This window comes from Alligator sinensis, unplaced genomic scaffold (assembly GCF_000455745.1).
Source record: "Alligator sinensis unplaced genomic scaffold, ASM45574v1 scaffold290_1, whole genome shotgun sequence".
NCBI classification, from domain to species: Eukaryota; Metazoa; Chordata; order Crocodylia; family Alligatoridae; genus Alligator; species Alligator sinensis.
The window spans coordinates 677,438-688,795 of NW_005842755.1; the positions used below are offsets into that span (position 1 = coordinate 677,438).

The window sequence follows — 11,358 nt, forward strand, 5'->3', positions numbered from 1 at the left end:
TGTTAGATGTTCAGCTTCATGGTGTTGCAATATTTCTTCACTTTAGTACACAAAGCCTAGGACTTGGGCCATAAAGACTGTAGATCCTATGTTCCAGCTTGGAGCATTCAATTTGGGTTCTCTCTCCAACATGGAATGTTCACACAGTCTTGTTCCAATCACTGTCAAAAACATGGAAAGAACATGGCAGAATTAATTTTGAGTATCACATAAGAATAAGTTATGAAATATGTTTCTAGAAAATGTGCAATTCAGAAACTCTTTTCCTGTTTGTATGAGCCAAGTTTACCAATTCACTTTCAGTCAAGCCATCTGTAACCGAAGGCATCTAAAAGGCATTAAAGGAAAAGTGACATCATTACAAAAGAGGATCATATGACTCAGATTTTTAGGGCTTTGTACGCTAAATGAAACCTATTCAAGAGCTAGCCGGTGTAAAGATCAGAACAGCAAGCAGGCAAAAATCCATCTAGTCTACCTTCTGCTATATCAGAGCTGCCAGATTCTGCCTACACGGCTGACACTTTACTGCTCTGGCCTAACAGTCATGTGTCAAAGCATACTGCAATCTCAGTGTAACGTCACAAAAGCACACACCTAAATCTTGCATAAGCAAGAAGCTTGCATCTGATAACATAATTGAGACTGCCCTGAAAAAGACTGGCGAGCCAATTAACATCAGCTGTGACCAGATAGTGACATTCAAAACTACATCAGCACTTGACAACAGATACTCACCAATGGCCGAGACATCCATTTGACTAAATCTACATCATTTTGTGATTTTACAGTAAAAATGAATCAATCCCAAAAATCCTAAATCAATATCCTGTCAACTAGATGACAAAAGAATGAAATTGTTCTTTGCTAAAAGATGAATCTCATATCAAAAAATCCCATTTCTCAAAACATACAGAACCAGTCTCCGCTTTGATCATGAGGATCTTCATTGGGATGCTGGACACCTCAACTATTCATCTTTCAGAACAAGTAAAGAGAGTGTAATGTGTACAGAAAGATATTCAACTTCATAAAACCTTGATTTGTTTCAAAATATAGGAGTTTAAGACTATGTTTGACAGATGAGGAAAGGTCAATGCTGACTCTTCTCATGCATTTCTAGCTTATTAAAAACCTAGTCTATGTTTAGGTAACATCAGTCCATTCACTCCAATATAGCCAATCAGACTAAAACGTGCAAACAAAAATGGTTTGCACCATTTGCACTGAATTTGGACATACTACAACGTAAAATTAAAATTTTCAAAATATATGTACAATTTGTTTGGAAGAAATCAACCACTTTTCTCACATACCACACACGACACAATAAGACTGACAGGACCTGGCCCCAGGGGCAGCTGCGATGCCCCTTGGGGACCGTGCAACTCCTGGCCCATTCCAGCTCCTCAGGGTATCCTCCCATTTTCCTTGCCTGCCACTCCTTGATAGAATTATTTTAGCATTAAAGGGAAGCTGCTCCAGAGTCCCAAAGCAACCCATAGTTCGTTTTGGCCAGCAGGCCCCTCCCATACCCAGGAGACCCTAGCCCTGCCCCTAAGGCACTAAACTGCAACTCCTGGCCCTGTCAGTGCCTCAGTTGCCTTACCAGCTATTTGAAGCCTCCAGCTTCCCCTGTAGCCATACTTATGCCTCACAGATGTTCCTTCCTTCAAGTTCATCCACCAGGCCTACTGGCCCTGTCTGTTAACCAACCCACTGAGCCTGCTGAGCCCCTGGTCCTGGTCTGGCTTCTGCCCCTCTTGGGTTTCATTCCCTTTTACCAGGCTTTAGTCCTATTGGCTTAAGTCTGCTATGGCTTCAGTGTCACTGCCTTGGCTTAGTTCCTCCAGCCCTCTGGGTCTCTAATCCTAGGCTGAACTACTTTAACTCACTCCGTCTTTGGTCTTCTGGATCCTTGAACTCAGGCTGGGCTGCTTTCAATCACAGAATCATGGAAAATTTGGGTTGGAAGGGACCTCAGGAAATCATCTGCTCCAACCCCCTAACTCAAAGCAGGATCACCCCCAATTAGATCATTCCAGCCAGGGTTTTGTTGAACCAGGCCTTAAAAACCTTCAAGGAAGGAGAGTCCACCACCTCTCTAGGTAATCTGTTCCAGTGCTTCACCACCCTCCCAGTGAGAATGTTTTTCCTAATAACCCACCTAACCCCCTTGCTGCAGCTTGACACCATTGCTCCTTGTTCTGTCATCTGCCGCCACTGAGAACAGTCTAGCTCCATCCTCTTTGGACCCCCTTTAAGATAGCTAAAGACTGCTATTAAATCCCCTCTGTCTTCTCTTCTGCAGACTACATAAGCCCAGTTCCCTCAGCCTTTCCTCAGAAGTCATGTGCCCCAGTACCCCTAACCATTTTCACCACCCTTCGCTGGACTCTCTCCAACACATTCACATCCTTTATGTAGCAGGTGGGCCAAACTGGACACGGTACTCCAGATGTTGCCTTACCAGTGCCAAATTGTGGGGAACAATTACATCCTTCAATCCGCTGGCAGCACTCCTGCTAATACAGCCCAGTATGCTGTTAGCCTTCTTGACAAGAGCACGCTGCTGACTACATCAATCTTATTCTAACCCTCAGGTCTTTTTCTGCAGAGCTGCTGCTTAGCCAGTTGGTTCCAAGCCTATAGCGGTGCATGGGATTGTTCAGTCCTATGGTTCAGGACTTTGCACGTGTCCTTGTTGAACTTCATGAGATTTCTTTTGGCCCAATCCTTCAATTTGTTGAAGTCACTCCGAGTCCTAAGCCCTACTCTACAGCATATCTACTACTCCCCCCAGCTTGGTGTCATCTGCAAGCTTGCCGAGGGTGCACTCCATTCCATCTTCCAGATTGTAATGAGGATATTGAACAAAACCAGTCCTAGGACATACCCGAGGCACTCCACTTAATAATGACTGCCAACTAGAACAAGCTATTGATCACTACCTGTTAAGTCCGACAATCCATCCAGCTTTTCTATCCACCTTACATTCCATTCATCCAACCCATATTTTCTTACTTTGTTTGCAAGAATGCTGCGGGAGGCCTATCAAAAGCCTTGCTAAAGTCAAGGTACATCACATCCACTACTTTCCCTGCATCCATACAGCCAGTCATCTCATCATAGAAGGCAATCAGGTACATCTTGCCCCTGCCCTCAGGCATGACTTGCCCTTGGTGAGTCCATGCTGACTCTTCCCAATTACTTTCTTCTCCTCCAAGTATGCAGAAATGGATTCCTTGAGGACCTGATTTTTCCAGGGACTGGGGTGAGACTGATTGGTCTGCAGTTTCCTGGATCCTCCTCCTTCCCTTTCTTAAAAGGTTGGCCCTATATTTGCCTTCTCCAATCACCCGGAACCTCCCCAGTCACCATGAGTTTCCAAAGATAACGGCCAGTGGCTCAGCCAGCTCCCTCAGCACCTTGGGATGCATTGCATCTGGCCCCATGGACTTGTACATATCCAACTTCTCTAAAAAGTCCCTCACCTGTTCTTTCACCACTGAGGGCTGCTCACTCCCTACACTGTATTGCCTGGTGCAGAAGTCTAAGAGCTGATCTTACCCATGAAGACAGAGGTAAAAAAGGCACTGAGTACTTAATCTTTTCCTCATCATCAGTCACTAGGTTGCCTCCCCCATTCAGTAAGGGACCCACACTTTCCCTGACCTTCCTCTTGTGCTAACATACTTGTAGAAACCCTTCTTGTTACACTTTATGTCCCTTGCTAAGCTGCAACTCCAGTTGTGCTTTGGCCTTTCTGACTTTATCCCTGCATGCCTAAGCAATATGCTTATACTCTCCAGTCATCTGTCCAAGTTTCCACTTCTTGTAAGCTTTCTTTTTGTGTTTAAGCTCAAAGAGTTCTCTACTACACCAAGCTGGTCACGTGCTATATTTGCTATTCTTCCTGCACTTTAGGATAGTTTGTTCTTGCCCCTTCAGTAAGTTTTTTTTAAAATACAACCAGCTGTCCTGGACTCCTTTCCCCCCTCAGACTGGCCTCCCACAGCATCCTGCCCATCAGTTTCCTGAGGGAGTCCAAGTCTGCTTTTTTGAAGTCCAGGGTCCATACTCTACTGCTCACCTTTCTTGCTTTAGTCAGGATCCTGAAGTTGATTATCTTGTGGTCACTGCTGCCCAAGTGACCAATGCCCCAGCCTGCAGCCCTCTGGGTCCCTGACCACAGGCTAAGTTGCCTAACACTGGCCTGGGCTCTCCCAGTTTCAGCTTAGTTCATCACACCAGCCTCAGCCCTCTGGGTCCCTGATGCCAGGGTAGGCTGCCTGCCACCGAGGGCCCCACGAGGCACCCCTCTGTGGCCTCCACAGCTTCCCCATAGCCACAACCCATCCTCCGGTATCTACCTTAGTCAAAACAAATACAAGCAAATCGATTAGCACTTAGCACTCTCCCTGCAGCTCTCTGGGACAGCTTGGGTGTTAGTCATTCCACCTCCTGCAGCAATCTTGCTCAGGAGCTCCTCTCCCTGAAGCCTGCAGGGCCAGACTGATGGCTAAATCTCAGGCACTGGTTGTGTATGCCCCAAAGTCCCACCTTGTCCTGTCAGATGGCTCTCCAGCCACACACAGGGGTTTCTCCTTTTGGCTTGATCATCATCCTGTCCTCCTCTGCTGCAGCTTAGCTTGCAGTTCCTAATCCTGTGCTGCCCGGAGGTCTGCCCCTTGGCAGCATGCTACATAGTAGCCAGCTCCAGAACAGTCCCTCTAAATGGTAGCGCCTATCCTGTTGTTGTTTCTGGCCTGCTTGCTTTCTGATGGCGCTCTCTCTCTAGTAGCTAGCTTGCTTCTTAGCAGCCCAGCTCCCTGCCCTACACAGCAAGCTTGATCTGCTGCTCTCTCCTTAAAGTAACAATAGCCTTTGGCTCCCTGTTACAAAGAGACATCTTGTTTTGGGGAATGACTAAAAAAAAAAAAGATTTATCCAGAGATATGGCCACGGTGGAGAATGGGCTCACTTCACCCTCCCTTTCCTGCTCAGGCAAAAGCTACAGTTTTAACTGCTTTTACAGCTGAATTGTCAAAGCTGAAATTGTAGCTGCTGGTGAAGATTGAACTCTATTGGTAGATCTAGGATTTTGAAGAGAGCTAAAAAACACACAAGGCAGAGCTGTGAAATACGAGAGACCAAAAGTGGCTAACAGACAGCAGAATTGTTAAAGAATGGACCTTGATTAGTGGAATGTCTTGACTATTAAAAAAAGGAAAGTAAGCTGTTAATACCAAGATGAAAAACAATTAGCAGGAATCAAGTAGATAATGAGTCATGAAGTCAACCGACTTCCTCAACACTACTAGAACCAAAATGCCACTGTTGCCATTCCAGCCAGAGAAATCAGCTCCTTTGCTTAAAAGACAAAATTGGGATGTGTGGAAGGATAATTTTGAAAGGGAAGAAAGTGCATATGGTATAAGCAGGGGGAATAAAAACAATTAAAAAAAATGAATTTTTAAAAATTTAAAAAAAGTCAGTTTTTTTAATTTAATCGTATTTTTGATTTTTAAGATGCTTTTTAAAAAAAGAATAAACCTATAATCAAGATTGTCTCAAATAGTAAATAATTAGAAGTTATAATCCTTACTCCATGATGATATCTTTGAGCTTTAACATATCTTAAATTGAAACTAGGTAACCTTCATGTAACCTTCTTAGAAAAGTTTTATAAATAGGTCACAACAGGCCATGGATTATATATGGGGCCCAATGTTATGGGGTTCCCAGAGGCTCCTCTATTGATTAGATTAAAGAAAACCACTCTACCCAGTGGGACTCAGTGCTCAGCCTAGAAGATTCCATTAAGCATCTCTGTGATGCTTATTTTCAGTTCTCAAACTGTGGATGCGTCTCCTGAGTTAACATCCTTGTTAACAGCAGCAGAGAGAGATGAGAGAGACCAGACCTGATTACCTACCTGTCAGCCCTCTCATCTCCCTGCAAGTTTGTGTACACAGAGTCATGCCCTTATCTCTCTCTAACTTCTTGAAACATTTCACTTTTAAATGAATTTGTTTGTTGGGGTGGAGTAGATCTGGGCAAGGAGGAAGAGTCTGGAGATAAATGCAAGGAGGGAGGGGCACTAGAAACAAAATAAACATTTTGAACAGAATAATCCAGAAGTCTTGAGTATGACAGAAGTCTATGTTTCTGAGTACACAGCCTCTTAATTGATTTGAGATCTAGTGAAGGAATGGTATGGTAGAAGGGAAAACCTATCATGGCAGCAGGCTTGCCAGGCCATAAAAGAGAAGAAATCTAGAAGAAAGCCCCAAGCTAATAACCTATGGCTGCACTCATCTGATGTCCTCTTAATACAGCATGGCAAAATTATCTGCTAAATATCCATGATTAATCTAGTGAATTGGAGATATATTGGGAGGTAGACTATCTCCTTCAATTAGCTTTGGTAAATAAAATAACCTAATCATAATTCAGTTGTCTGATGTAGTTGCAAAATGAATCTGAAAAAAATCAAAATCACTGCTTTAAAATCTAGTGTGTACCTTCGAAAAATGAAACGTACATCTCCAAGTTGTGAATAATATACATGAAGGTTATATCAAACAACAAGAATGCACATTTGTAGAAAAAGATTAAAATTGAGGCTTCCTGACCAGTGATTTAAATAGTGATTTAAGTTGTGATTTAAAATAGATTTCATTTAAATCAAATTCATCCTGGCTATGAGAAGAAATATGGTAATTGTAAATCTTATTTTTTTCTACATACATAGAAAATAAATGTATTTGCTAAATAAGTGTTACTGCAAAATTCAGAATACATATGCAAGTTCTTATCTCTGAAAATGTTTAAACATTTCTACATTGCTTATCTTTGGTTTAGCCTTAAGTACTTACATCAACATATAATGAAAAAGTGACAAGTTCAGCAAATACCTGTTAATACTAGAATAAAATAGGCTTTCCTGCTGTTTTCTCTTGCACATATGATGTGAAACGCTTCAGGAATTTGGGATACTCCCGTTTTGCCACTGCCCGTAACACTGAGGCTGGTGCCCATCCCCCAGGGTTCACTAAAAAAAAAAAAAATTAAACTAGATATAATAGTTGCATTTGCACACAGGTGGCTGGACAGGTAAATGTTTCATAGTATATCACATTTACAGACAAAATGTATGCTTAATGTTGACCATCCATCCCCTGCAATCCAGAAGCACAATTTCTTAACAACTGGTTGATTAGATATAGAAATTATAACGCCTAAGTAGCTAAGGGAATACCATTTGTTATTTACTAAAAATCTAAAGCACTATTTAAAGTTACACAGAGCCACTCAGGATGATTCCTGTTTTTAAACTCAGTCAGGATCCTATCCAGGCCAAGATCTGGTATCAAACTAATGTCAAGTTTGCAGGTACAATCTGTGGAAAATATTATACACATTTAAAAGCTGATGAAGAATCTAGTTTACTTCTGGGTTCTCCACCGAGCATGCGGGGGGGGATCCCCCGCACTCCCGTGGGACACGCCATCCATCCCAGCACTGCAGCATTCACGAGCCATGCTTGGTACCTTGAGGTATGTAGAAACAACATTTAAAACTGTGTCTATGGCCGAATCGCCGGTTCTCCGAATCAGCATAGAAACTTCAGATTTAGTCAAATCGAATCGGGGACAGTAATCTGAATCAATGAACTGAATCACTGTCCTTGATTTGAGCTGAATCCGAATTGAATAGGACCCATTTTGCACACCCCTACTGGACTGACTAGCAAGACTCTGCAGGGCTCTTGGTGACATTAATGGCTCCCACTCCACTGATCTCATAGCAGGATCAGGGCCATTGACAGCTAGAAAACAAATGCAATGGCAAATAAGAGCCAGGACAGTAAGAGGCAAGCAACTGGGAGTAGAATGGATTTTAGTTAATTTGTTATCACAACACAGGAATACATGATAAAACAAAAATCATTTAGCCAAGATGCCCAAATAGAAGACTATAATCCTACAGCATTTTTCAGAAAGAACACATACCTCCAGCATTCTTGTCCTTGTTTCTCATTCAAAAAAAAAAAAAAAGTATTTGATTTACTGCTCAATGGTGTTGTACTTGCCTGTACTCTCAGTGTTTTACGAATTGCTTTGTGCATCATTATTTTAGATTAGTTCAAATTTGAATGGGTCTCTCAATACACTCCAATTCTGGGAAAATGCATTTTGGTATAGAACACCAGCATTGCCTATAATGTAGTAACAGTACTGAAACTATAACATTCCAGAGCCCCATGAAAATTAAAAGTGTAATCGACAGAATACATTTTAAATTCAGTAAATTCAAGCACTATGCACTAATCACATTACCTCCATATTTATCTGAATTAAAAATAGAATTGTTTATTGATGCTGCAGGATTTAGTGCTTCTGTAAAAATTCCTTGTCACAATACTGAGCTGCATATGGAGATTTTACTAAAGAAAACTTAATACAGCAGTATTAAAAGGAATGGTATTGATAATACATTAAATATTTCCCAGGTATTTGAGAGAACAGCTGATCATTCTGCTACTCCGCACTATGGATGTGGACAGATGATCATATACATTGTTGTAATTTACATTGGTTTTGCACATCTACATTAGTTATACCTAGGTACTTAACCAACTGATGCTCACTTAATAGGGGTAGGCTGTTATTACTACAACCCCCCACTAGGTGGCAGGAAGCAGGTAACAGCTTTGTTGCAAGCTAACAATTACCATGGGTCAAGCTGCGTAGATATCAGATTCTTACAGGAACAAATTGACTTTTATTAGTACATGTTTAGGATTGTAAATCCAAAAAAAGCTGACAAAGCCGATAGGGAAATACAGAGTGCCCGGGCGAGGGACTAACAATAAAAGGATGGGGGTGAGGTGGGGAACGCAACTAGGTTACAGGCAATACAAAGTTAGCCAACGACGCTGAGAGAAAAAGAGGACAGAAACACACAAACCCGTTACAATGGTCCGCAATGGTGGAAGAAGTGGTCCAAAGAAAAAGTGTCTCAGTCTATATACAGTCTCATCGCGGGGGTCCTCTTCGGGTGGTACAGGGTCGTCCGCTGCTGAAGAATCCTCTTGAAGCGAAGGTCCGTCTGGTGCAGAGGGGGGGTTCAGGCAGTCCCCTCTGGGTCCGGTCCAGCAGCTGTTCTCCTGGTGGGGTCTGTGTACTGGCGGTGGCCCGTGATGTGCTCGACGTAGATGTTGCGGGACCACCAGATGGTGTCGGACACCATGAGGCAGCGTATCAGCTTGGCGTAGCGGCGGGAGACGCGGCAGGCACTCAGGACGCTCTCGTTGCTGGGGTCCCAGGCTCCGAGCGTTCCCACGACGAGCACGTTGACCGTCACATTGTAGCTGCGGCCCCTCAGGGTGTCGGCCAGCGGGGCGTACTTCTCCCGCTTGTGAGCCCGGGCGTCGGTGAAGGCTTGGCACCGGTTCTTGAACAGGATGGTGACGTCCACGATGACGATCTTCTTGGCCTCCTCGTCAGTGATCACGATGTTGGGGCGCATCTGGCTCTCGCAGCCCGGGACGGTGCGGTTGACGGAGACCTGCCCCACTGTGGCCGGGATGGCCCTGACCAGGTGGTCCTGGACAGCATCGTGGCGGAGCTGCTAGGCCCTGGCGTGTGGCTTGCAGCTGCACAGCACGTGGGCGAGGGTCGCGGCCACGTAGCCGCACCGTCGGCACCTCTTGTCCCGGTGGCCGAAGAGGACAGCCCTGTTGAGAGGCAGGCAGTTGAGGCGGGTGCGGTGGAGGAAGCGCCAGTCCGCGAAGCGCGTGAAGTGGTTGCTAGCATCCCACTTCGAGGTGACGTCGAAGACCTTGCCCTGGTCGGGTTTGGCCCTCAGGTCGCCAGCGTACTTGTTGCGGATGGCGTTGTTCAGGAACCTCTCCAGGAAGGTTCTTGTGCGGGGCGTCACGGTCACGGGGTCGGCGTGCGGGGCTGGTTGCAGGGAGACTCCCAGCTCCCGGCGCTCCTCGGTCCAGGTCCATTCTACATTAGAAATTAAGCCAGTCTAAGGATCTGTGCTGTCTGTCTCCTACCTTTTTAAAATGGTGTAAACCCCTCAACTACCTAGGCCAGTTCTCAGCCTCTCTAGACTCAAAGCTCCCCTTGGAAAATGCCAGCTCTTAGTTTTCACTTGTTCCTTTGACTACAGAACACTACTACAGTGATTCTTCTGTTACAAGCAACTCAAAGACAATACCAAGCCAGAATGCTGCTGACCGTATGGATTTCTATTTGAAATCTGTGTTTAAATGTTGTAAATTATGTTGGTACACCTAACAGTGAATGAAACCCTGTTTAAGAATCCCTGATCTAGTCCCTCAAGGAGTCATGCTGAAAAATGTGGAAAGCAAGTGAAGAGATGCATGCATGCATTATTCTAATATTTTGTGCTTTGAAAGGGAAACTATTATATAGTTCCTAAGTTATCCTTTAAAACAGCAGTTCTCAACCTTTTTTACCCTTTCATAATTTTTCAGCATTTAGGGCCATGCTAGTTGAGAACCAATGAGACAACCTAGTTCATGTCAGCTGAGTGGAGTACCAGAGCGGGTTCAGCCTTCTGTGCCATTTATTTTTTCTCCCCACCAACTCCCACCCCCTGGTCTGCACCTGAGGTCACACTTGCTAGTCCTCCAGGGACTCAAATGTTAGTACTGGAGTCAGATGCGCATGCAACTCCTTCTACTGGCCCCAGGAGCAAAGGAGGAGATGGAAGATTAGGACAGGCTGAAAAGTGCAGCCCCACAGCTGTTTGTTTGCACACTGCTAGAAGCATGGGGAGCCACCATAGACACAGCTCGTTTCTGTAGGATACTGGGATGTCAAGCGCTGAGAAAAGAGGAGGCATGATTGCTTAGATCCTGGCTCACAGGCTGGGCATCATGGCACCCCAGCAGAGAATCACTGCTTTAAAATAAACCACTGAGTGGATTTATGCATGGAAAATTAGTTTAGCAACATCAATCTTTTATTTGGCTGTTGAGGATTTTGGTCAGCATAACAGATGCTGTCCAGAAAAAACAAAAAACAAAAAACCAAACTCAGTAATATTTACAAACCAGTTACTGTGGAGATTTTAACTAGCTGAAAAAAGTATATTTGAATAGTGTTGGCTAACTGAAACAAGGAAAGGAGATTTGGACACCGAAGATTACTGTTACTTAAAAATATGAAGCAAGTCAAATAAAACTGGCTATAACTGTTATAAGCATCTCACTTATTTTGTCTAAAAGTGTCTGTTTGGGATTCATAGATGTTAGGGTCGGAAGGGACCTCAATAGATCATCGAGTCCGACCCCCTGCATAGGCAGGAAAGAGT

The 11,358-nt window shown here is 44.1% G+C and overlaps 1 protein-coding gene across 1 annotated transcript in view; it reads right to left on the reverse strand.

Moving 5' to 3' along the window:
• Nucleotides 1-6: 6 nt before the first annotated feature.
• COL4A3BP (collagen type IV alpha 3 binding protein) overlaps nt 7-11,358 on the reverse strand; it is a gene marked incomplete at its 5' end in the record, with an annotated part of 54,206 nt that continues 42,854 nt past the window's right edge. The window contains 2 exons of the mRNA XM_006034632.1: nt 7-161; nt 6,921-7,057. Of these exons, the coding sequence (XP_006034694.1) occupies nt 6,930-7,057 (128 nt within the window). The remainder of the gene's footprint in view (nt 162-6,920; nt 7,058-11,358) is intronic.